Source organism: Pagrus pagrus (assembly GCF_965226575.1).
Source record: "Pagrus pagrus genome assembly, chromosome: 11".
NCBI lineage: Eukaryota > Metazoa > Chordata > Actinopteri > Spariformes > Sparidae > Pagrus > Pagrus pagrus.
The window spans coordinates 16,521,507-16,548,909 of NC_140195.1; the positions used below are offsets into that span (position 1 = coordinate 16,521,507).

Below are 27,403 nucleotides of genomic sequence, written 5' to 3' on the forward strand. Positions count from 1 at the left end.
CTGCATTTACTCTCAACTCACAACATCTTATTTCTTTTGAAGCAGATTGTGTGTTTGTCTGACGTGGATTCACATAATGAAAATCAGTTTCAGGGTACATGATGTATTGATGTCATAGGACTGTGACACACTGAGAGATATTATATAAGATATTTCCAGTAGTTTTCTTCACGAGTTGTGACATTTGATAGAATGTGTTTCGCAACAAATTTCAAAATAAAAACTCTGAAGACATTTTTTTTTCATTTAATGATTTATTGACATTTACTTTTTTCCCACCATGGTTTCTCTTGATACCAATAGTATTTACCATAAAGTTTCTTTTTCATTTAAATTACATTTATAATGTTTTACTCACATACACATTTATTGTTTAATTTTCTTATTGCAATAAACAAGAGTAGCCAGAATGAGTCAGGTATTGCTACAATTCGCCATACAAACTCGTTGTCCCCGTCAGACAATGAAATTCAAAAATAACTTTATTGGCAAGACAAAATTACACCATAGCCTCTCCGTCTCTCTCTGCTCCGGGAGAGGCTGAGGGCAGAATAAGGCTAAGGCTAGTAGCCTAAACACAGCTAAAATGAAATACCTGCCCAGAAAGTAGGAATCTAACATTTATTTCCCATATGTGTGAATAATGAGGATGAATCAGTGGGGATTACCACAGTATGAACACATGGAAGACAATATGAACATATCTGTGGTGCTGCTACTTGGCTGACCTACCAGGGACAATATTGCAATACTTTGATGCGGTTGGTCATTAATCAAGTCCCTGAAAGAATCCAGGGTGATTGATCAATCTTCCCACACCAAACGTGTGCAGGCTTTTGTCTCCATTATTACTGTGTTAGGCCACTTTATAGCTCCAGGTTGCGTCTGTCTCCAATTGGTGGAAAGTGGGGAGAGAGCGGGTCCCAATACACACTCGAATACATATGGTACACACACCAACAGGAAGAGCAGGGATCCTGGAATAGCATCTCACTCACAAAATGAACTTCTGCAGAGAAGTTTTTTTTTCGTTCTGCAACAAAAAGAGCACGACGGTGGAAGCCGACACCGAGCCAGCTTCTTCTTTAAGTAATGGCATTGAAAATGTTCCTCGGGATTTTCACTTAAACTCTCACACACAGAAAAAAAAATAACGCAACTCAGTAAGTCCAACTAAAAAATAAGCCTGTTGAACAAATCTAGCTTTAATCCCTTGATACCTGGCGTTGTACCCTGTTCCCCAAGCAGAGATTACCATAGTAAAAAGGCCCTTTAATATGAAGGGTCGGTCCCTAAGCCCAGCTACACCTCAGTCTTTCTCTGTCCCTCTCTCAATCCCTTCAAGGGCTTGTACTCCACATGGAAGAACAGAAAAGTCCGTCAGCTGGCGTGCTCCCGGTTTACACATGACTCCAGACAACATGTCACAACATGTCACAATGATAACAAGTCACTCTGATAAAAATTGCTCATTGCATTGCAATATTCAGACAAAGGTAAGACATTAGAGCTCATTGCTTCTCAATGAAAGGGCACAGTGTACATCTCGTTCAGAAAAGGGTGATAGTTTCAAGCTGTCGAGCAAGATAGGTCTGCTGCTGCTGCTATTTAGCTAGCTTCTGTAGTTCCCCTGCTGCCTGTATGTCACTGTGTCTGAGTCAACACTTATATTATACCACTATCCAGTAGTTCTACCCCGTTCTTCTTTCCCCCTCATGGATGCAGTTATTAACATTTTCTACCTACAAAAATATTTTTATTGTCTTTTCTATTTTGCCATTTTTTATGTGTGATACAAATGCAAACCAACAGTCCAAATCAAACAGAACAAAGTGCTCACCAGTCTTTGTAAAAGAAAACAAATCATGGTGCGTTTCATGGCTTTCAGTTGTAAGACAGGAAATATCGATAGATGCCTCGAGCTGGACGTCTCGGCTCCCGCTCTGGGCGACGTCACTATAGGCCTCCGGCTCGGTTGTCACTCCAGCTCAAGATCATTTCTCCGAGAATGTATTTGGCTTTCATCTTCCTCTCTATAATTTGTTCCCTTTGAGCATTATGGTTGCCAGTGTGGATGTGCCCTCCACTATAGACTCATGTGAACCTTTGGAGATTGGGGGGAGGCGAGGAAGAGGAGGAGGGTGAGGCAAGAATGGAGGAGTTCGACCCAGTGATGCAGAAGCCTGACCCTGCAGGATCTTATTGCGAGGCTGCATGCAGAAACAACTTGAATACATCGGTACACAGGGTCAGACTGAGGCCACACCTCCCCACCTACACGGTGAATCAGCCTGCTCATGAAGACCAGGGTAATGTAAGGATGTCGATAACCTTTTCGATGGCTTAACGTGTCACCAAAGACATGTGACTTATGGCCTCTACTTTACAGTATTTCTCATTACTGTAAGTCAGAGGGCAGATTCTTGCATCACACATAATCACAGCTAAAGATGGGGATCAGATAAAGCAGTACAGTATGTACCAATGCGCGACTTCTGCTTGTTTCTCCCACCCTCTCTCCCCTTTAGTGAGGCCCTTGTCTGATTGTAATGGAGGTTGGCAGATGTGCCCTGCAGCGATTTCTGTCGGTCCAGTCTATTTTAAAAACACAGATTTGTTTGGGCCTGTGTGTGTCTGCATGCTGCCTGGGGTCAATCCATCCGCTGACCCGTGCCAGCCCTCCTCTCACCTCACCCTCTCAGGAAATGACAATCCCCCACAGTCACTTTTCTGCTCTCTTAACCCCCCCACAACCATCAGACATGTTCAGATGTGGCTACCACCTGCCTGTCAGCCGAAGTCATGTTGTTTCTAGCGAGGACCTAGTGTCACAAACTGAAGAGTTGCTGGCCTGCGGCGGCAGAAGGGGACATGTACAGTACCGTGGAGGCCGCCACAGCTACATGTGGCGCATACAGCGAAGACCGATGGAAGCAGCTACCCTACTGACATAACATTATTGTCTTGGTTTTTGAGGTGCATAGGATGAGAAGAACACGTTGAGCCGTGATGACAAGAGAAAACCAACCTGGCCCAGAATAATTATGTAACACTACATGTGGTTTAATGTTTCTAGAAAGGTCTGTTTCTTCTGTAGCTATCGAGGCGGCCATGACAGGGCCACAGTGCAAGGGAGAGGGACCAGGGGAGGTGAGAGATGTACAAGGGAGTTCAATGCATAATGAAAATCTCTCCTCTGCTCATTCCGTCTGCGGATCACTTGGGAGTCTTTGAAATGAAGGGAGAGTTTCAGGTAAAGGGAAGAAAGAGACACATACTTCTACTTCTTTCAGCGGCTCCATTCCCTTCTGTTCTCTCAGTTCGATATTTAAATGGTTGGATTTTTTTTCCCACTATCAATTGCTGTTTGTTGATCATGTTTGTATCTTCACAGTGTGCTTTTTGAGTGGCTGTTCCTGACTGGCCGAAGTCAGACGGTGATGTGTCAGTACGGTGAGAAGAGGATTGGCCCGTGGGTGGTGCGGATGGGCCCGGGGGCGGGTCTCAGGATGGCGTGGCTGAGAGGCGGGCCTTGCAATAGGTGATGGTGCGGGTGGGGTGCGGGAGCTGCTGCGCGGAGTGCCAGCTGGTTCGAGGATGCCGCAGCGGCCATTGCTGCAGCAACAGCCAAGGGGCTGGGCAAGAGCCCTGCACCCAAAGCTTTGGTGAGATCCTTGGAGAAGGTCAAAGAAGACTAAACGCAGATAGGGTGCACAAACAGACACAAGAGAGAGAGGAGAGAGGGATAAAAAGATTAGTTCCAGAAGGTCAACACATGGAGGGGAAACAGATATAGACCTTCAAACTGTATTCACATGTTTCAGTTCAATTGAGTTAATATTTTCAGAAGGAGGACACAGCCAAAAACTGAACAACTGGCAGGCTTTTGCAGGGATCAGAGCAACACGCTCTAACCACTCCAAGACCTTGCAGACCTCATCTAAATCATGGATGTCTGTGGAGCTCAGGTTTGCTGACTGTGTCACAGGAGGAATCAGAATTCAACAGTGAAACTTGAAGGTTACCGTCAGATCAGCTCCCCTGTGCTTCTTGTGTCGGCTGAGGAGGGGGTTAGGCTTGCCCGCCATGCCGTCCCGGTGCCTTCGACTTGATATGTGCTGAAAGGAAAGACAGCAACACTTTATTCCCACATTCTCTAAGTTAAAATATTTCCCATGTTAGACAAAAATGGACAAAGAAATTCAGCCATGTGAAAAAGCAGAGTTATGTACACATGTGGTACTGATTGTATCGTGAGACTATTTTTGAGAAACCGGATTCTAAAATGTGCAAAATGTGAGAACAAAATCTGATCCACAAGTCATTATTTATAGCAAATGATTACAAATTCCCTCACAAAATTATTGATAGAATGAAAAAGACTTATTTCCGAAGAGCCGTTATGTTGTATATTAAAGGCCCAGTGTGTAAGATTTAGTAGCATCTAGTGGTGAGGCTGCAGATTGCAACTGGCTGGACACCCTTTGTCTCACCCTCCATAACAGTGGCTGCTAGAAACGCAAAAAAAGGCAAGGCACTCTTGAGAGTCAGTATTTCATTTGTCTATTCTGTACTACTGTAGAAACATGGTGAAGTCCATGAAAGATCACCTGCTGCCACTGTAGATACAAAAGGCTAATTGTAAGGTCATGAAAACACAGTTACTCTTAGTTTAAGGTGTTGCATATGAATGAAAACTTAATTTTTTTGAACATTATATTCCATTTCTGCCAATAGATCCTACTCCATACTGGATCTTAAAAGGAGACATTATGCTCATTTTCAGGTTCATAATCTTATTTTGAGTTTACTACTAGAATAGATTTACATGTTTTATTGCTCTTAAAACACATCACTTTTCTCATTCTGCCCATTGCTGCAGCACTGTCTGAAACGCTCTGTTTTGGCTCTTGTCTCTTCAACGCCCCTCCTCCTGGATAACTCTCCTCTGATTGGTCACCTCACACATGCCTGACCCAGGACCACTAACAGAGCAGCTGTGCTAAATCGATTCTTATGTGCCAAACTAGCCACTCTGCATAAATTATGTAAATGTGTGACATGTTGACTAAGTGTGATGTCACAAAATCACAGAATTACGGGCGGGACCACCGACGAGGTGTTTCAGAAGCAGTGTTTTCTGTGGGAGAGAGGAGCTTCTTCATCTACATGAAACTATTAAATACAATTGAGTCATAATGTTTTGGCTAAAATTACATACAGAGCATGACTTCTTCCTCCTACCTGTTTGAGTTGCAGTTCAGAGTTGACCCGCACATTGCAGATCTCACAGTGGAAGGTTCGTTCCTGAGTGTTGGGGTCCACCGGCCCCCCTCCCTGCTCTCCACTGGGCTTGGGGCCCAGGCGAGGATACGCCTTGATGGGGCCCAGCCCGCTCCGTGCCTCCAGGATAGTTTTGTGTTTGGTACCTGCAGGCAGACACACACACACACACACACACACACACACACACACACACACACACACACACACATAAAAGCAAAAACTCAGGTCAGTAATGCCATTAACCAAGATGAAATTACATATTTAGAAGCTAATAGAATCAAATCTCTATAATATATGAGTCATACTGTTTCCGGCCATCTGAAGTAAAATGAGCACAAAGCACTGATGGAGAAACAGTGACAGGGACAAATATCGGGCTCTGGCTTGATTCTCCAGTAAATTACCACATACCGTATGCACACCACACAGAACATGTCACTGGATGAAGTTGTAATGCTGAAGTGTTACCACTAGAGGGCTGCAGTCAGACATCTCTGCACATGACGATGTGAAGGATGGTCTCAAAGCCCTCTCTCATTATAAAACGTTGATCACTTTTGATTCAGAGGAGTGTGTGAGGCGAGGTCACACAGTTTGGCCTGTAGTAAATTATATCACCACATGTGCCGGTGGTGGACCACTGAACCCTCACTGTCAAGATCCATAATTCTGACTGTAAATGTCAACGTCTGGAAATTTACGGGCGGATTATTATGAGAAGCAGGTTTGAGTGGTCTTAGGATGGATCTGCAGTCGAACACTTGCTACGCTGAACATGACACCGGTACTTTTTTAATGGTTCACTAAATATTTATGTGATCAAAGAGCATTATTTTAAGGGCATTGCTTAGTGTGTCGTCGTACTCGGAACAAATTAAAATATCATTCTGTAGATGTGTTTCTTGGCAATACCAACTAATACATTACGTTTGAACTCAGGTCTCTTAATGGGCTGATCCCCTATAGTTCACCTTACACTGTGCTATTAATCATGATTTCAGCAAGTAACGCAAATATTCAGCAATTCAAGAAAGGTATTCTGTTGTCCATAAGAGATGTCCACTCACCGAAAGGAATCTACAATAGATTTTTAGCTGTGGGGATGTTTGTTTTATAGAATAGACAACTATAACTTTTCAGTGTTGGAGAACAATTCGTTGATAAACTACAATTATTTCAGAAGTCCGTTGGCTCTTAACAAGAATGACACAGCATATCACCCCAGATTAAGTTAACCTGCACTGTCTCCCTCTAAAATTTCTATTAATCTTTAATGAGGCTCTTAATGGTTTGGGACCAGCCTACATTACTAATTCTTTTTCATTTGCCAAATAAATAATAAATAATAACAAAATTGGCAGCTCAGCCTTTTCTGACCTCCCAACAAACCATGGAAGTCCCGACCTGCCTGTTTAAAAGACAACTGAAAACATGTTCAACATTACCTTTACTGTTGCTCTTCCTTTGTTTTATTTGTATCTTTTACTTATTTTATCGTTCATAACACACCTCGTCTTTTATTCGTAGTTCATTTGATTGCTTGGTTTTATCGTGCAGTTTGTGCTCTTATTTTGAATATGTGTAGCATTTCTGTATGCTGATATATGATCCCTCAAACATAGTTATCACACACTTGTGGCTAAGATCTGTAATAGGGGCAGGATGTTTTACACCGAAACAGTAAACTTACTGGGGATTTAATAAATATAAATAATCACAAGCATCTTTTTTTTTTTGCCTTATAATCTCTAAAAAAAGATTTTTTTCACACCAGAGCATATTGGACTACATTTATGCTGCTACCCCATCAGCCCTCTACCCCCTTCACTGCTACATGTGGATGTCTTGAAGTAAAGCATCATACTGTCATTGGCTCTGACTTTTTTTCTGAATTTCTAGTCACCCTCGAAAATCCCTTTGAACAGAGTTAAGGTTACAGAAGAGATAGACATCAGCGGGACGGGGTGGCTGGTGGGGAACATGGAGGCTGTGGGCTCCAGTGGGGAAGAAGTGGCTGGAGTGACGGATTTCGCTTGTGGCCAGAAATGTGCTCTTGGGGTGTCTGTTTGTGCTTTTGTTCTATTTTTGTCTGACAATGGATGGCCCAGTGGATTTAGTTGTCTTTGTTAGGTTGACTCATGGTGTAAACCAACACACAAGCAGACAAGGCACATTTGAAAACACAAAAATAGCCATTGTGTAGACAGGAAATAACATTACGTACACAACATACTTTCTCTCATTCTTTTCTTTTCTGCTGCCACGCACACTGCTCATGTCTGCACGACATATGCTTTTATTTTCAAACCAGGCTAATATGCACAGTTTTGATTTGAGGGTGATTGCTTCCAGATCGTTTCTCTCTTCGAGTTTCAACTGTTTCAACTTAGTCATCCAGGGGTTGAACTTTGGAGCCAACTAGCTGACAGCAGGCTGTGACCTCGGTGTGATTGATCTCTTTTTATACTGTCATGTATGATGTAAGACAAATGTACTGTTGTGTAGTCGTTAGACTGATAAACAATTAATCAGCGCATGGATTCCGAAAGCCATATGGAGCTTAATCTTACCATAATGGTGGCAGTGATTGCAGCTTTATTGATTAATACTTTATCCAACATTAAGAGGTATTTATTGGCTGCTTTCATGGCTGAGCTGGCCGCACCAAACATTACTCAAAGCTAGGGGGATACAGTTACACTGAGACTGTGCCTCATTGTCTGTTGTGTCTCTGAAGTTTTCCTTTATGTGAAGGAGAGTGCAGAACTCCCCAGAATAAAGAGTGGAGGTCAGCACATAGAAAATGTCCCCAGAGGGAAGCGAGGTCAAAGGGAGAGCTAAGTTGGTAGGGCATGAAGGATTAAAGCAGGCAGCGGGCACCTGAGGGGTATTTGGAGCCCTGAGAAAGTGTCGTAATGTGTGAAAGCTGTCTGGCTGAATGAAGCTGGTGCTGTGGTGAGCTCACCCACATAACAACCTATTTTTCTCCTATTTCCCTGCTTAAATCCCTCCTGCAGTGGTTACCCGCCTTCACCATCCTCCTCTGCAGCTTTTTTCAAAGTGGAAGCCTTCAGGCTATGGGGAAACAGTTTTTATGCTGCATGCTGCAAATGACAAGACAAATCATGAATGTTTGATTGGGGGAGAGTTGTTTTTTTTTTTCTTCTTCAGTAAGTGTGGTTGAAGAAAGTGTCTGTTAGCAGAGTGCTGTCTGAGAGAACAGCATAGTAGAGGCACCTTGAGAGATCAGTGCTCGGTTTCACAGGTCTAGCCTGTCACTGTTCAACAGATCAGTTATCTGCTGATCAGTGTTCTTCTCAGTACCCTCTGCAGGGTCACAGTCAAGTCATCAACTCAGATGGTAGCAGTTACAGTAAGGGAGGACAGTCATAGACTGTGTGTTTGTGTGTCTTTGTGCAACTGTGAGGTGCCAAAAAAAAAAAGACCTCCACGTTATATTGTGTTGTTTTTGTTACACTTGGTGTCATAACTGTGAAATATGAATTATCCTTTTAATCTATCATGTTCTGAAATTGTCTGAAAAGCAGCAGTAATCCCCGGTGCACATAAATAACCAGATACTATTGATATTAAAAGTGTGTAAAATGTCATAAAATATGTAAAAATATATGATACATGTGAAAATGTTGCCTAACAAATATTATTAAAGATGCAATATGTAAGGATCTGAGATGAAAACATTCAAAAAATGAACTAAAGTTATCAAGTGTGAAGAAGAAACATCAACATTATGACACCTATGTTTTTTGTTGCAGAGATATCTACTGACGTTAGCATGCTAATCAGCTAGCCCCAGCCTGTCCGAGTACACACACCAACAGTAAACACCATCAGTCCCCTGGTGCTCCGAGCTCCCAGTCTGGACTGCTGGCACGCTACTAACTGAGCTAACTAGCTAGTGAAAAATTCTGAATCTCACAAATGTTTTATTTGATACTGGATTAGGCTTGACTGGATTAAAGGGGCCTTGGTGGAGGTATGCACTACACTGAGTGCCGTTTAAGAAAATCATAACAACATATTTAGAAGCTGCTGAGTCGTCTTGGTAAGATTCCTCTGACTCACAAGTTGTAATACATTCCGTCTGCAGCAACAACAACAGCTGTGCTGTTTGAGTTAACAGAGAGGAATCCAATCTTCCTTCTCCAGAAATTCATCAACAGTAAATCCAAGAAAAACAAAGTCAAAGTTAGTCCGCCATGGTTTCATTACCAGCTACGTCCTGCAAAGTCCTGCAAAGTTTCAGCCTATCAGAGCTCACAGATTAACCCACCTTTGTTGTGGGCCTCAAGCTGTGACAAGGAATTGACCGCAACCTTGCACAGTGAGCAGTACAGCAGCTTCTTGGCCTTGTCCTCCTCTGTCTCTGGATTGGACGGGCTGCTGGAGGCCGTGGTGCCGACGGCCCCTGAGACCGGGGGTCCAGACCCGGGCTGCTCTGAGCTGGAGCTGCCGCTACCGCAGCCTGGGGAGGAGGAGGACGGGGGGATCAGGGGAGGAGTGGTGGTGGGCAGGAGGGGGCACACTGAGGGCACCGGTGAGTCCATGGGTGGGGTTGGTGGGGTGGTAAGAGGGGGAAGGGGCCCCGGGGCCAGCAGGGGCCCGTTTAACTGTGACAGAGGCCGTGGTTCATCTAGAAAAACAAGGAGAAACACAGAAAGGAGGAATAAATGTCAAAAGCAATGCAGAGGAAAATAATAGGACTCATTTTGCAGTCCAAAAGTGCATAGCTCAAACAATAAAGTGTTACACTGTTGACTTCGTTGTCTTTAAACTCTGCGGTGAGGCAAAGTTCCCATGAAAAAAACACTCTGCTATGTCAAACCACACCGCTAACCACTCCCAGTCGAATGTGGACGGCTCGGTCTGCTGCGTAGATCAGACAAACCAACATAAAGAGCTTGCAGACGGAAGTGCTTTTTATTTCCTACTGTACAGGCCGTAATTGGTTAAAAAGAGTGCCTTTTAATTTAAGATACATCTTAAGTGGAGCCCAGAGGGGGTGGACGCGTGTTTAATATGTTTTGAGGCTTTTTGAAGCTTTCAAGCCGATCGTTCACTGATGTGGTCTCATCTTATTGAAATGTTTCCCGTCGGGAGAAATAGGAAACAGATACCTCTGCCTTTGCATGTTTTGATTCTTTTCCACACACCTGTTGTTTCTGGCAGGGGCTGAATCAACATGGCATTTGCTTTGTCATAGGGTGAAGACATGAGGTCCAAAGAAAATAACATTAAGTGAGCTCTCCTCTCACTTTTTCCTCTGCTCACTCCCTCTGTAGGTTTAATGTGTTTGATCGTGTGACTGTTACTTTTTCTTTTCTTTCCATCACAGAACATGTTTATGCGTACATTTCCAGACACATGGTTCTGGTCAGCCACTCCCATACGCAATCATTTTGGTATTCACTAAGCAGTGGGTGTTGGCTGAAAAAAGACCCCCTAAATTTGGGTGGGGTATTCACTCCCCCCGTCCTCTCCAACTCTCCAAACTCCACAGGATGTAGCACCGAGTGCAGGGAATGGAAAAGCCCCAATGGATTAAGGTATTAAAGGGATAACATGTAGTATTCCAGGCAAGAAAACAAATGTTGACTTTAACTGCTCAATTTCCTTTTAAGGATTCCCATGAGCTTTGTCATGTCGTAACAAGTCCATAGGGGCTGTGATATATTCATGATTTCATTCCATCCTGTCACTCTCATGTGACTATGATAATATAGTACAACTATATATAACCATTGCATCATCTCTGATGAAGATGCCATTGTGAGTGCTTTCCATTCCTCTACTGTCCAAGATCAAAATTCTCTCTCTTTCCGTATTGGAAGTTTCCAGCTGCAGAGCTGCTGCCTGCACAGAGCGTTTGTCAAACAGATGTTTCATTGAAAAGAAAAAAAAAAAAAAACCTGAATATTTCTTACTCTGACTCTATGTGGCATTGAGGAGTCAATAAACCCGGCCTGGATCAAAGTGCAGTGTGAGGGTAAAAGCTTTTCGGAGAGGTTTGTGACCCACAATGTGCTTATGCTACCACAGCGCTGACTGAGCTGGTTAAGTTGATTGCAGAGCTTCTACTTTACCTGCAAGTGCAGGAGGCCGAAACGACAGAGAAGTTAAAACAGTTCTCTCCAGCATTGTTGAAGCTTGCCCACACGCAGGCAGGCACGTACACGCGCACATGATTTCACCACAATACCGAGAAACACACCATCACTGCGTCCGTAACATGTGGTTTGAGTTAGAATCAAGTGTGGAGGAACAGAGGTGGTTGGCCAAATAGTAATGAGGGATTTCATGATCCATGATGGCCTGGAGGTCTGCCTACCAAACCCTCACATCCAGTCACTGTTTCGACTCATACCACAGTGAGCGTCACAACACTCATCCCCCTCAGAACAAGTTCAGCTTGAGGCTAAACCCTCGGGGCCTTCGTAGCCACAGTGATTCACTGTCTGTCGCAGCAACCCCAAATTATAAATCTCACGGAGCAGCAAAGTGTTTCTTTTTGTCATATTTACTGAGCAAAATGAAAAGTGTGAAAGATTTGCTGCAAAGTAGAGAAATTTTTCCTGGAGGATTCAGGGCACTTGATTCTCCAGAAACTGTGGATATGCTGCAAGTCTAATTAAACATTGATCAGGCTGTTAACTGACCTTCTTCCCAGCTCGCCGGTCTCATAGCCAAACAGTAGAAGGCATTATTCACTGGAAGAGGTCAGCGGAGGGAGATAACTCAGTCCAGATGCTTTACACTATAGCCCGGTGTGTCTGCGTCGCCCTAATCCACTTCAGGAAATTAAAGCTATGTATAGTATGCAGTCCACGGGGAAAGGTTTTGTTGATAAAGCCGTGGGATTTAATACAGATTTATTCAAATTCAGACCAAAAGCACTTCCGTTGTTTGTCGCGAGAGTGAAAGTTCAACTCGATCCCTGAAGAGTTGGCTTCTTGGAAAAAAATTATCTGATTGTGAAATTAGTGTGGAAGGCATTATAATAAGGAGTGCCTGTGTGAGCAAATGCTCCACATTGTACAAGGAAAGTAAGCGATCCCAACACACGAGTAAGCCTTTTTGTTTGTTCATAAGATGTAAAGTTGAAGGCAGAACAGCAGAGTTATTGCTGTAATCAATCCTGTGTGTAGGTGGAACATTATGCCGTGATGGATACGCTTTGTTTATCGTAAGTGCTGCAATTTAAACCAGCGTAAAGAGATTACAGAGGCTTGCGTTATGGTGAGTTACAAGTCATCAACAAACTTTCCCAGCAACAAATCCAGCAGGTTTAACACACAGTGACCGACTGACTGTGTGCACATGATAGCCAGCAGCAGCAAGAGTTACTTAGGGAGGATGACTCCGTCTACCACCAGTGCCCCCCATTCTTAATGATTAACGAGCTACGAAACCCAACTCTGACCCATCCCTACGAGAGCCGGACCACATTCATAATGCAGTTGGGTGCTGTTTTCCCAGTCTGGCCTGCATCCGAACTCTGAGTCACACACCAACGCACGCACACATTGCCACACACATTCGCGGACATGCAAATTATGTTTTTTTCATTCCTCAAGTTTATTATTTCAGGTAGATTTCATCAAATACGCCGAACAAACAGGCGAATTCCCCGAAACTTCAACTCCAAGACCAACAACAAATACAGACAGAGCGTGAAAAACGTATCAGCGCCGTGTAACCTGACACTATAGTCGCCTCATAGCCGCGCAACCCTAGCCCGCACATGAAAGTCATCTGTTTAATTGACCTTGGGTGTGTGTGTGTGCGCTTGTGTGGACTATAGAGTGCTATAATGTCAGGGTGGTTTTAAGCGGGCCCTTCATTAGAGTGGGAGTGTCAGACAGCAGAGGGATAAAGAGAAGGGGGAGGAGGGAGGAGGGAGCTTCTCTTCAAGTAAACAGCTGCCTCTGCATCGACCCGCAGGCCCAGCCAAACCCTCAGCTCACTGGGCCAAATCCCCCAAAAGCCAAGGGCCTCCTCTTAGGGGGCAGCTCTGACCACAAACCCTTTGAGGACTGACAAATGCGTGACGGCTGCAAGGGTTAAGCACTCGGCGTTCAAACAGTACTGACCTTTTGTTGTTATAGCCTTCAGCAAGGTCCTGTTTATGGCCATCACTGTTGATTTTATTTGATATGTTAATGAGAAATGATGCCGTATTAAAGAGAAGGTCACAACAATGCCGGACAGGACTGTACTCCTAATTCATCGTGTCTGAATGTCTCAGAAGAATGTGATATTGCGTGAAATTGTAGATCAACAAACAGACCACTGAGAAGAAAAATCTCCCAACGTCGACAACAAATGCTGCTCTGTGTTTAAGGGATGTGCACTGTGGGAAATCTTCCTCTTGCCTGACCACACTATTTGTGTACGTGTGTGCATGCATTATGTGTATAGCCTATGTATCTCTGTGTCAGTTTCAGTCTAACTGCCCCATAGTGACCCACGTTAGTCTCCACAGGACAAACCACAGTGTCCGTCCTCCTGACTGCTTTCCCAGTCGTAGCCAGGCACAGCTGCCTGCTCCCAGAGATCTGTCCCAAGGGACCGTGGAGCAGAGGGACAGGATCACACTGAGGACACACACACACACACACACACACACACACACTCACAAGAAAGCAGGCATGCAGGCAGGCCAGGAAGAGACAAGGCTCCAGGGTCACGAGACAGAGGCTTGGATGGAAAAAGGCATTCTTTCACATGTTGCTACTTTCAGATCTCGATCATGGCAGGATTGTTTTGGCTCCTCAAGCTCTTGGAGTCTCGCTAATGGCAACCGGCCTGGAGCTGATCTCAGATCCCCCATGAGGGAAGGGGAGTGAAGAGGACTGGCCCTCTTACTACTCTGGGATCAGCTAAAAGAATTTTAGCTTTAGTGTTGTTTTACTGGATAAAATAAAAAGTCAAATATAGTAAAAGGGATTTGCTCTGCTGTTTTGGCCTTTACCTGCCCTGAATTTCATCTTTCCATTCATCGTGTTTGCTCATGTGCCCTCTCGTCAATAAGCTGGAAACGTCTGGTAAACAGTGAGCTACAGGAACTTTTGTAAATGTCAACAAAACATGGCTGGTGTATTCGTTGCCTCATGTGTGATCCAAGGACAAAGTGGTGACACTGAGGGAATGGAAAAATTCTGGGTGGAGGAAGGAGAAGGGCAGAGACACACAGCGAAACACCCAGACTCTGAATTATAGCTAGAAATAGGAAGATGAGCAAGACAGAGCGAAAATAAGACTGAGACAACACAGACTAAAGAGCTAAAGAGAAAGAGCTAAAGAAAGAGTTTGCCACACCTTACCAATTAACAAAATAAATCTGCCAACAGTTAATTGCTTTTCATTAAAGTCACATCAGCTGCTCTGTATCAGATATTGGCTTAGACCCTGCCCTGTCAGACTCTTCCATGGAGTCATCTTTATTTTTTCTCAATCAGTCTTAGCACTTATTACCAACACCCTGGGCTCAGGCAGGCAACATGGTCTATTTTGACTCTGTGGCAAATGTTGTTGCACATCAATATCTCACTCAGGAGTGGGCAAACACATATGCAAGCCACAGTGGGGTTCCCTGACAAGATGCCAAGAAACTGCCGCGTGTTTGCCAACTCACTTGCTCACAGTCTAAATGGATGGACACAAAACTAGATTTGCATTGCTGTGGTTAGACCGGGCTAATAAAGAGGATTGTCCGTGGTGCAGTAATGATGCATCGACTTTGATCAGCCTGTCACTCAAGCAGGAAACCAGACGTGTTGGTCCTCTTTTTGCAACTCAGCTGTTGGATGGACAACTAAACACTTTTATCTCTATATTAAACAAGAAATGGCCTGTGACAAAGGTCTGCGAAAGTTAATCTATTAATTGATTGATTGTAATCGAATGGATAAACTTTTCTAAGAATCAATTCATCTGTTAGAGTCATTTTTAAGGAACAAAAGTCAAAATTCTCTGATTCCAGTCCAATATTTTCTGGCTTCTTTACTCCTGTATGACAATAAACTCAATATATTTGGGTTGTGGACAAAACAAGACATTTGAGGATGTCATCTTGGTCTTTGGGAAACACTGATTTTTCACCATTTTATAGATCAAACAACTAATCGAGTAAAGCGATATTGTGTAGAAATTGTCATTTTGTGCGATTTGGCACCCCCCATAGTTTCTGAGTGCAACACCACTGTCGTAAATACAAAAAATTGAGAAATTATGAAAATATGAATTTCAGATTACTCAGCAATGAAAATAAACGTTAGTTACGGCCCAACTGTGATGTAAACTAATGAAGAAAGAGCATAAGCATTTATTTACTTGTCCAGTCACTAGCTGATACAGTTGATACACATACTGGATATTATACATTTAATCAGTGCTATGATTTCAATTTAGGCTTCTCAACCTTCTTGGAAAATCTGGCCAGACGCCTTCAGTTTTCACTTAATTTTCTACCCGCTTGCCTTCCTCCATCTGATCGTCGGCTGTTTTTATCGAGCCTTTGCCAGAACTCACTAACTGTAGCTGCATTCACTCTGACTTGCTTTGAAGTTAAGGCTTAATTGAATTTCTTAATATAATTTAACGTGTCCAGAGCCACAGAAAGGAACTTATTCATCTGCGTCCCACTTTTAAACTAACTTCCTCAGTATTCAGAATTTAAATACACTTTAACAGCCATTAAAAATAGTTATCTCAAAATGAAGCAGACTATTAAACTATCTAAAGTCAAGGCAGCAAAAAAAAAAAAACTTATTCAGCTACTTATCTTTCATGAAGAAAAATCTGTGAATGTGAGTGAATCTGTGAGACACAACTGTCACTTCAAATAGTTTCTTGAGGTTTGTGGGACTGTGTTGTTGACCATAAGCTCTGCTGCAGCCACATCAGACCACACAGAGAGCTGAGATGTTCACAAGAGGAACAAAACACAGCAAAGCTGCTGTGATAAGCTGTTTTTCTTGCATATTCTCCATTAAATTCTTTCAACATAACGATAAGCCTCCGAACAACCTGCACGGATTGAAATGATTATTTCTACAATAAACTCAAAGAAGTATCTTTTCTGTTTCTACTATAATGCTATATTATATAATGCTCATTTCCAGGTTCATACTTTTATTTTTGGTTACTTATAGAATAGGTTTACATGTTATAACTAAAAACAACAGTTTTCTCATACTGTCCAGTGCTGCAGCAAAAAAGGGTACTCTGTCTGTAATGCTCTGTTTTAGCTTCAGTCCCTTTAAAGCCCCCCTCCTGAATACCCAGTCTGCTCTCATTGGCCAGCTCATACATGCCTGAGCCAGCACCGTAACAGAGCAGCTGTGCTCAATCAGTTCTTATGTGCCAAGTTGGCCACTAGGCATAAATTATGCAAATGTGTGACGTGGTGATGTAGTGTGATGTCACAAAGTCTCAGTTGTAAAGGAGAGACTACTGACGAGGCATTCAGGACCAGTGTTTTCTGTGGGAGAGAGGAGCTTCTGTTGGTGCCGACCCTAACCCTAACCCTTTTTAACGTTTTAACGTAGAACCTATATAAAACACTGAAGGAAAGGAAACAAAGAAAAAGCATGATAGATCTTCCTTAATATTTTCTGCTCTCTCACCTGCTTTGCTGGACTCGCTGTCTGGGGCAGTACCAGGAGCTCCGGGCGGAGACGGGGAGGAGGTGGGCGGCACAGTCTGAGGCTTGTCCCCCTCCTGTGGACGACTCTTAGAGGTCTCTATGCCTTTGACTCTCCTGGCATGGCGGTTTCCTTTGTAATGGGCTTCTGCCTGGCTCTAGAGGAGAACAAGTGAAAAACAACATGTTAACGTTGCCAATCCGGTGCCAACAGGTGAATAAAACATTGCAGGCTGGATTAGATTAACTGTCACATGCATGCATGTCATTATGATAGCATGTTATTCAATATACTCTGGGGACTGGAGCCACAGAGAGCAGGCAGGTTTACAGTGGGCAGACAGATGGATTACAAGCAAGGGAACAAAAAGATGCAGTGATGGACACAAAGACCTGTCGGTCCCTTTTGTCCCTCCATCTTATTATCAGGTTGTCAAATTAACAATACATTTTCATGCACTACATTCGGACTAACAGTTCATCTGTTTCTGGATCATCTGTTTGTTTGAACATACATCCCCTGCAGTCTAAACCTCTACATACACCCTGACAGTACTTGGCTCCAGCGTTCATTACTACAGCCATGCTGACAGACATGCCAAAGGGAGTTGAACTCTGGGTCACCGGGATGCCACATATCTGCCCGGAGGGCCCATAAGTCCTACCCTCAATGCTACAACACATGCACGCACATTTCTACAGTACACATTATCAACGGGAGGCTGGCGTACATGGGTTTCTACGACAACAATTCTGTCAGCTGCTCACTGAATAAACACCGGCTCTTGCACAATCCCAGACTTAATTGTTGCCTGTGGCGTGGTCTAAAATCTAAATATACATGCTAGCAGGCAGCAAAGCCCCTGTCTGTAATATCTTTTAAAGGTAAAATAGGGATGTGGATTCTGAGTCTGGAGATCATCCTGCATTCCAGAGAAGAAAAAAAAGGTGCAGAGATCCATTACAGAAGCTAGAGTTGCTAATCTCCTGATGAAAGGCTAGCTACTAGCTAATGGGTTTGTTCAGACTGTAGACACCAGAGGTGAGTCATTCGTCAGGAGACTACTGGGACATCAGGGGAGTCTGTCTCTAGTCCGTGTGTGTTTGTGTGTCTGTTCAGAGGCATGTGAGCCAGGGACCACATGGCGGATGAGATGCAGGGTTGCTATACTGAGCTGTCGCCATTGGTCTAGCTTCACAGCATGGTGGCTGTAGAAACAAAACACACACACGTACACAGACATGCCCAAAGGTGGGCAGGGGGGTATTCATCGTATTTGCCATCTGTTCGCCTGTTCTTTATCGCCCCTCTATCGTGGTTTAAGTGTCCCTCGATTAAAAAAACAAACAGGCTCTGTGCTGATGCAGACACGTAATGCGATCGTTCCCTGCTATCTCCGCAAGTACGCACCCTGAGCAGATGTTTCATGGCCAAATAACATTCGTATCAAGGGACCGATGATGAAGATGATTATTAAGTGGCTGGATTACATTTAGTTGCCAGGGAGAGACATGGTCTGAAGAGTGGCTGACAGCTGCCACAGGTGCTGAAAGGCTTGGAGGATTTGACTGACACTTTAGGACATCACAGTGACCACAGGCTCAGGCGTGGGGACAGACTGGATTGGAGAAGGAGGCAGGGGGTGATGAGTAATGTTTGCGAGCCTGTGTTTCGTGCCTGACGGCATCCAGGACGTGAGCTGGCACCGTAAACCAGGTGAGGTGGCAGTAGAGGTTTAGAAGATCACATGTTTCTTGTAAATCACGATGACAAACTGCGCTCTAGATATAGCTGACCCTTCTGTAACTGTAGCCTGTCAAAGGGGTCTTAAGGAGCTGCTTTAGCAAAGCCTGGAGATCAAGGAGAAGAGCAGAAAAGGGGTGGGTCGGGGCGCCGCTGAGAGAGAGACGTGATCTCTCAGATGAAAGGAGGAATGAGGGGAGATAGTAAGGTATATGTTGGTGCATGGCGAAGCAGCCACAGAGGCTCACTTATCCTCTAACGCCAAGCCAAGGGGATCAACAGCCAAGCAGCTGCAGTGTGAGGTCGCGGATGGAGAGACGGGAAAGAGAATGAAGGGAAGATGAAGGAGAAACGGCGCCCAAGACAAGGGAGGTGATGTTAAGAGCTGGACTCAGAATGTGAATGATAACAGAGGAAAAGCTGCACCACATCAGCCTGTGATGCCTGTGTTTCATTATGCAGGGGGTTCAAACTGATCGAGCGCTTTCCAGCATGACTATCATTCTGAGGGGAAAGCTATGATGTTACAGCCACAGCTGCAGCTCCAAACGAGACAAAGAGGAAGAAGAAAAGGAGAGGAAGTTAACGTGAGAGAGAATAGCAGATAGACTGGGACAATAAACAAGCAGGAAACAGTGAAGGAACGGTGAAGTAGCGGTGAAGCGGCGAAGAAGAATGCAGGAGAACAAGGGATGCATATCAGCCCGGTCTTGCTGCAGCAGCTGTGACGCTGGTCAATGCAGCGCGACGGAGCCTGTGATGTCACTAATGCAGCACGCCACCAAGGTTATTCTGCATAAACCACCGTTTAACACCTCACACCACCACCACACGATGCACGGACAGCAGGGCACAAACCCTCCCCCCATCCGTCCTCTCCTCCCCCTCCTCTTCTTCCCCTCCAAGTCTCCTTCCTCTCTGCCTCTTTCCCGAGATGCACCGGGGCTGTCAGAGCCAGACACTAATCCATGCCCTTGACGAATGCATCTTATAATAAGTAGTGGCAGGCAATTTTAGGCATTTCCACACTGTAAATAATGCAGCACGAGAGAGGGAGACAGATAGAAAAAGGGGGAGAAGGTTGCAGAGAGAGACAGAGCGAGATGCACAGAGGGAAAGATCAAATGGGACGAATGAATGATGGCAAAATGATGCGTGAAATGGGGGAGCACGGGGTGGGAGCAGGGAGACAGAACTGGATCCTTTGAAGACAAGTACATTGATCACGACAGTACATGGTAAGCCCCAGTCGCTCTCTCTGACCCAAGCAGCCCAATCAGCTCACAGATCGCAGATAAAGACGGAGAAATGTCAACATCAAGGGCAAAATAATCTTCTTTTTCTTTCTCTGGTGAAATGAGGCAGAGAATGCGGCACAAGATTCTTCGAAAGTCTTAACCACTGTAAATTTTTTATCCATGAAATATTCATCCCGACTTGACAACTTATGTGAAAAAGAACACCGTGGGTGGGGAGTCACTCTATGGCAAAATGGAGGACGGTTTTTCTCCAGTCGAGCTTAGTGGGACAGCACAAACTACACACAGTTTGACATTGCTGATGTAGTGCAGCGTGTGCTTTTTTCTCTTGTGCACGCTCGGAGGTGAAAGTGACAATGACAGCGGAGTGTGTATATGTATGTCTTTTATCCGTCTGGAGCCAGGACATAAGCCATGATGGCTGTAGGTGTCGCTATTGTTACCTCTCACGCACGTGCACAAATAAACCTGACGTGAGCTTCAGTGGGGGAAAACAAACTCTCATAAAAAGAAAACCTGTGCTTTCATATTGCTTTATTTTAGATCGTTTGGAAAATCATACCTTTTTATGAATCCTACAGTAAATGGATTTTGTCTTCAGCCTTTTATTGCTTGTTGACTGGATGTATTGTATTATATCAGGTGGCTGTGGCTCAGGAGGTAGAGCGGCTGTCCTCTAATCGGAGGGTATGTGGTTGATTTTCTGGCTCTGGCTGCATGTCGAATTGTCCTTGGGTAAGATACCGAACCTGATGCATCAGTGAGTGAGTGCATGTGTGAATGGTTGAGCACAGAAATATCATGGGGTGCTTTGGATATAAGTTGCTGTATCGCTCTTGATTGGCAGGGCAGCCTCTGCAATCAGTGTGTGAATGTGTGAGTGAAAGGGTGAATGTAGCATGTGTTGTACAGCACTTTGAGTGGTGGGTAGACGAGAAAAGTGTCAACAGTCCATTTATATACTCATTTGTGGTTTGCAGTTTATGTTGTTTGTGTTCATTTTTGTATTGTTCTCAAGTGACTTGCTCAATTATTCATACTGTTGAAGGCACTGTGAGGAGGACAGGAGCAGACTATAGCCCCTTCTCCGCAGCCTGTTCAAGTCGGGAATTCGGCGCCTTTATTCCGCCTGCAAACTGTCTGCAAAGTGGGGAGACAAAGAGGTCTGGGAGCTCCTTACCCTCCGAGCAGAGGGTGAGATCAACCACTATATAAAAGCGACGATACGTGATTGTTATTGTCATGTTTTGCATTGTTCTGAAAGCGCATATGTAAAACATCACACTAAATGCCAACGCTGTTGTGTTGCACGTCATGGGTCTTCTGTTTGTGAAACGCTGACATGCTATCCAACTTCCCACGCTGGGGTGGCATTACGTCGCTGTTGTTTTGTTCGGTGCAAATACACAAAGGCAGCGTAAAGAACAGTCTTGGTTGTGGTGGTATTGTGTGATCTCTTTTATCTGTCAGGAGCCAGGACATAAGCCAGGACGGCTGTAGGTGTCATCAAAACAACACACTCAATGCAGACCCCGTTGTGTTACACGTCATGTGTCTTGTGTTTGTGGAACGCTGGCATGCTATCCAAAGTCAAACACGGAGGTGGTATTATGCCGCCTTTTGTTTGTTCAGTGTATATAAACAAAGGCAGCGTAAAGAAGGGTCTTCGTTGGGGCGGTATTGTGGGATCTCTGTGTAAAGAGGGATTTTCGCGAGATATCACTCCCCGTGTAAACAGTATTAATCCCACAGTCAGAATTACTCTGTCTTGCATGACAACACATTTTTATTGTGCTTATATTGGTTATATTTTGGACAGACTGTCTTCTCTTGTATCTGTATCTCTTTTCTTTTGAGCTGTCACCATTAAAACATCATTTTAACCATTAAGTTAAATATTTAAATTCTTTAAATTCTTCACAGATTTACTGTATATGCCAACTTATCCAACGGGACATGTCTATACTGAAGAAGCCTCTATCTGAATGCTAGCAGAGGGGCTCAAAGTATTTCATCACATAAACATCTCTGTCTAACTGTTTCCTGTGCCTGTGAAGACATACAGCAGAGGACTCTGCAGAGAGCAGGCTCAAGATTACAGGCCTGCAGCTCCCTGACCACATGGAAACCATGATTGTAGACCTGAAGAGTATATATAGCACCGGTCCTCTCCTTAATGTTATGTATTGTGGATGGATGCACGCCCTGGCCCTGATGTCCGCACCGCTGAATAAGGAGAATCACAGCCAAATTATACACTGCGCACATGACATTTGTCATGTGTCCATCCTGTTCATCCACAGAAAGGAGAAACGACTGAGGACGGCTTGGCACCGCTTCACATAAAATACCTCCATATTGTTTTGTTTTTGTTCATTTGTCATCAGTCATGTGTGCAAGTTGCCCGTGGGTGCAACGTGCCATTAAACTCTCATTATGAGATTTTATAAACTACACCATATGGACGAGCAGATGAAACTGCTGTTAAAAATAATTGATAGAATTATACGAAAAGTATGAAAAAAAACCAGGTTCTTACTTCATGACACGCAGATGTGAAATTAACGTTACACATGTTCAAGATCTGTCACTCTGGTCTGCTCTGCAAGTGTTGTCAGTGTTGAGAAAGCGTGAAAGTGCAAGCAAAAACATATATATATATCCTCCTATCCAGTTTCTGCAGCAGCTCTTGTGCCTCAGTGATTGTTGTTTCTTCTAACTCCACACTGTAACTGAAACAAATTAAATTCCAAAGGGGTCGCCACTGCCAAAACAAAGCCCAAACAAATGCACCACATCCTCCGTGTCAATACCCGCTCTCGGGAGAGAAAACAGGAAAAGAAAGCCTTCCAACATCCAACACATTCCTAAAGAAATACTGCATGAGGTGAAAGGTGTTTGTGTATAAAGAGCGAGACACATGTGTGTCGCCACGTGGGAAATGTGAGAGATGGAGCAAGCAAGAGCAATCCACGGTATGTGTTGTTTTGCTTTTTAATGTTTCTGTACCTCTGAGTTGAAGCGGATCTGGCAGACGTTACAGGAGATGACTGGCCGCTTGGTCTTGATCAGCGGTACCCCAAAGGTGTGGTTGATCACGGCCTTCTGCACTGGATCCATCTGACGGAGACATGACGGAAAGAGAAAGAAGGAGAGAGAGAAGAGCAGAAATCTGTTAGCTATAATTCATACTCAGCTACTACTACAAGGCTGCGCTCCAGACATCCCGGTGCTACAAGTTGACAGGTCAGTCCATCATCATGATGTAAGCGGTGAATATGCTTTGCCCTCTGCCTCGGATGGTGGGTGGAGTAGAGATGAGCAACAGGCTTTTCTGCTACAAAGACTAAACCTAATAGTCTAAATGACCACATGTAGTGGATTTTCACAGCGTGTTTATTGTACTGCATGTCTGTGTTTACTGTATGTTCTGCAAACTGTGGTCAGTGTTGACAGCGTGTTGCTACAACTGAAACACCTGTTGCATCCTACCAAAGCTCAGGCTTCTGATGCTGACCAGGTTGCTGCCTCATACCGTCCCTATGCTAATTGTTTCAGCTGGGACGTTCCATCATCTATTAGCAGCTCTCCAGCGTGTTCTTTGCTAAGCCGTCCTCTTAAACACTGTTCCAGACACTAAAGACCCTGCCTGTACGGGTCTAAAAGGGCTCCGTTCCAATTATTTATCTATGTTTGAAGCTGAGTTTATCTAGCGATCTTTGTTAATTGACCTCTGGAGTCAATGACGGGTGTGGATTTCCACACCTAGCAACTGTCCGGCGCTCTGTCTGCAGCTAACACAAGGAACATGTATAAGATGATGATGATGTGGCACTGTATGGGTATGCAAAAGGAATGCAGGGAAAACAAAAGACCAGGCCTGAAGAACAAAATGGATATAATGCCTTGAATTTGTACACCGGAGAGGGAATGTTCCAGCGAGTCCTCCAAGTCTGATGCAAGCCTGTTGGTTTGGAGAGCCCTGACAGACTCTAAATTACTCAATTTGGCTCGTCACTACAATTAATGTGGCTAATCACCAAGCTTTAAGCTATCTGTGCACCCAGAGCCACATCTGATGTACAAATGGCTCAAGTGTCTGGCCTGAGGAGAGACAAAGAGAGGGAGAAAGCAGCTAAAATGAATATTCTCATAGCTCAAGCACGAGCAATTTGAATTCAGCACGGTTCTTGTTACTTGGCAACTCCAAAGAAACAGGGTAAACAGAGAAAAGAAAGAAATGGGGAGGAGGCCTGAGACATTTAGCTGGGTGACAGGACGGTGCAGAAACACACCATCTGGAGGAGCGAATGAGTGAGGGAGTGGGAGAGGAAGATGGATTGGGACAGATAGACGGAGAAGAAGGGGGGAGACATGGGAAAGAGCCCAGAAAGAGAAAGAGAGAAAGAGGCCCAGGCCGGACATCCTCGCATCGCACATTCTTATCTCATTTGGCTTTCATTCCCATACTCCACGATCCATGACTCCCTGTTTTTCTCTTCCCAGAAACAGCCTGAAGTAGGCAGGGCAGATATTGTGCAAAGACGTTGGTGGATGAATAACTCAGCAGTGACTATGCATTAGCCATCTGAAGATAACAAAGCAACTGACTCCTGCCCGATTGCACCCCGACTCCCACATTACAAGCAGACGTGACTAAAGAACTGCTCGTTAAATACTGTACGTGGGTGTCCCTGCCCTGACCTACCATCACCCTTCTGAAGAAAGTTTAACAAGAGCTGAGCAGCCATAGGTGGAGTAACTGTATAAATGGATCCTGGGCTTCTCCCCAGCCAGTCAGCTCATTGCTCTGGGTGTGGGTCAGCTATGATCCATCCAGTTGATTCAGCTGTTAAAAACACAGTCCAGCTGCCAACAAGCCTCTTTGGACGGCGGCTCACATGGCCTCTTACGAACGCTCTCCAAAACATGTCCTCATGAAATAGGAGCAGAGCACTGTGATGTAACTGCACAGGGATTTTCCAAAACGGGCTCAGTCGCATCGACTGATTACACACAATCAGAGTTTATGATTAAATCAATATCATCTCTAAATCTAAGTAAATGATGAGTGATTTTTGAAGACTTTCATGTCAGTTTGGAGCTGTTTCAATGTGGTGACAGCGCTGGCTGGACTTAAACCACAGAGACCAGCATCACTCAGCAGTTATGTCAACAGCCCCTCAGGGCCCGAAGACCCAAACACCCTCATGCCTTTTATTAACGCAGAGCACAAGCAAGCATCTCCCGGCACATGCACCCAAACATCCTCTTTTGTGGTCTTTTATTTCACGTTCCCTCCTCCCGACTCTTTATCTTTCGGTCTTTCATCCTTTCTTTGTTTCCGTTCCCTTTTTCTAACAGCGTTTGATCAATCCCCTGCAACAAAAAACTTTGGAAGGGTTGAATTCCAGCAATGAGGAATGCACTGCGCTGTGACTCTCACTGGGACCACTCAGCTGGCAGTCACAGTAAAGTCTGCACTGTGCCAGATAAAAAACAGCCTTTGAAGCTCTAACTTCTGCAGTGCTTTTGAGTTGTGCCCAGATTAAGACACGGTTGGCTTGAGAAAAAAAAAAAAAAAAAAAGCGAGAAGCTCCAAGCATTAAGGTACTCACCTTCTTCTCCTCTGAGTCTGTAGTAGCTTGGAGCTGCATTGGTCCTCCAGTGTGTGTGCTGCTGCTGGCCGAGCTGTGTGTTTGGCTCTCAGCATGTGCAAGACTGAGAGTGTGTGGTGCACCTTCCTCACTCATTCAGCCTCTTGCTGGTTGTCAATGCTGAATACAAACTAACTCACACACACAAAGAAAAATCCCTAGTGATGCATTTCCAGCAAAGATTTCTTTGTTTCTCCTTATTGTGCACACTCTGTGCTTTCCCTTTGATATGCTGTGAGAGAAGAGGTAACTGTATGCTGTAAGGTTTTGCTCAAATCTCTGCCTCACTGTCTACTTTTTTTTTCCACTGACACATCACCTTACAAGTGCCTGTCCCTTTTGTTCAGCCTCCCTCTCCTCTCTTCTCAGCTGCTTTCTCTCTCGCTGCTTCACGCTTCCCTGTAGTGAGTTTCCTTCACTCTGCTCACCAGTTTTCTCCTCCCCTTCTCTCTCTCTCACTCTCCCCTCTCTCTCTCTCGCCCGTCTTCATGCATCCTCGAACCATCCAGCTGCTAGTCCTGCTCGACCCCCCCTCCCTCTTCCCCAAAGTTCACACCATCTATCAAATGTCATCATCAGCCACTGGAGCTTTTTGGCCCGACCCACCAGCCCCCGAGCAAACCACACATGAACTCACATTCACCCACACAAAACTCCTCTCTGGTTTCTTGCTGGGTTGTAAAAAGTACCCAAAAGTCATACTTGATTAAAAGCAAAGATGTCATGTTGAAATATTACTTTCGTAAAAGTGAGTGAAGAATACGAATATTACTTGAGTAAAAGTCTTGAAGTATCTGATGTTAAATGTACTAAAGTATGAATAGTCACTAATGTAAAAGCAAAAGATAAGAGATACATATACCTAATGTTAAAGGTGTTATTGATAACACTCAAAATATGGCACATATATATTTAGTATTATATTATATATATTCATATATATCTCCCCTCTACTTTTGCATTCACCTGACAACACTGCTGTTGTTCAAATCATCCGCCCCCATCAGTGACTGTCAGTTCGTTCTAGCTAATGTTATGGTGTACAGTATGTAACAGTAGTTAGCTGATGCAAACTTAGCTAACAGTAGCTCAGGTTGCTAACGTTAACGTCGGTAACGGTAGGGCATTATGCTGGGCGCATAACGTAGAACTCAGGCTTTTTAGGCTACTTTTTACGTTTTTTTTTGTCCACAAACTGGCAACTACCGGGCATTTTGATACTGACAAAACATGGATACCATGTGATACCAACAGAGTTATACTATTACCAGACCTTGTTAGAAGCTAGATTAAGAATTTCTTACACAATGATGAACAAAACAATCATTTTGGACCAGAAGAGAAACTTTTATTTTGCACCTTTCTAAAAGCTCTATTGATGTATTATTTAAAAAAAAAAAAAAAGAAGAAGATTTGTCTACATTAAAATGTGCAACATGTAAGAACTGGCCACCTGTTGCAGGTCACTTCAAACAAATCAGAGAGCAGCACATCAGCAGAGGAACCAACTGCTGCTAACTGTCCTCTTTTCTGACATATGTCTGTAGCTACAAGCTGCCATTAACTAGTTAGCTCTATTAGCCGTGCAGCTAGTGGCCCTACCTAAGCTGACTCGAATGTAGGTTGGAGCACTGGGGGAGTCTTGTTGTTACACCGCTGGCAACAGAACGGGGGTCAGCAGCCTCCGTCTTTGACGTCAAAACTGATATACTTGAGTTAATTAACTTAGTTACATTACGTCAATGGTTTCCTGCTACAGTGATTTGAAGAAATGTGTGATTGCTTTCAGCCA

The 27,403-nt window shown here is 44.2% G+C and overlaps 1 protein-coding gene across 4 annotated transcripts in view; it reads right to left on the reverse strand.

The window, feature by feature from the left end:
- Window positions 1-245: 245 nt before the first annotated feature.
- The window catches only part of znf385a (zinc finger protein 385A), a 69,903-nt gene continuing 42,745 nt past the window's right edge, over window positions 246-27,403 (reverse strand). For 3 of the 4 annotated variants that reach the window (XM_084367306.1, XM_084367307.1, XM_084367309.1), the window contains exons 3-8: window positions 22,964-23,074; window positions 16,935-17,109; window positions 9,581-9,940; window positions 5,245-5,429; window positions 4,026-4,118; window positions 246-3,694 (exon numbers count right to left, since the gene is read on the reverse strand). In XM_084367306.1, coding sequence (XP_084223432.1) covers window positions 3,446-3,694; window positions 4,026-4,118; window positions 5,245-5,429; window positions 9,581-9,940; window positions 16,935-17,109; window positions 22,964-23,074 — 1,173 coding nt within the window. In that variant the 3' untranslated portion in view covers window positions 246-3,445. Of the gene's footprint in view, window positions 3,695-4,025; window positions 4,119-5,244; window positions 5,430-9,580; window positions 9,941-16,934; window positions 17,110-22,963; window positions 23,075-25,572; window positions 25,981-27,403 lie in introns of those variants that run through there. The other variant, XM_084367308.1, reaches the window with a different exon arrangement.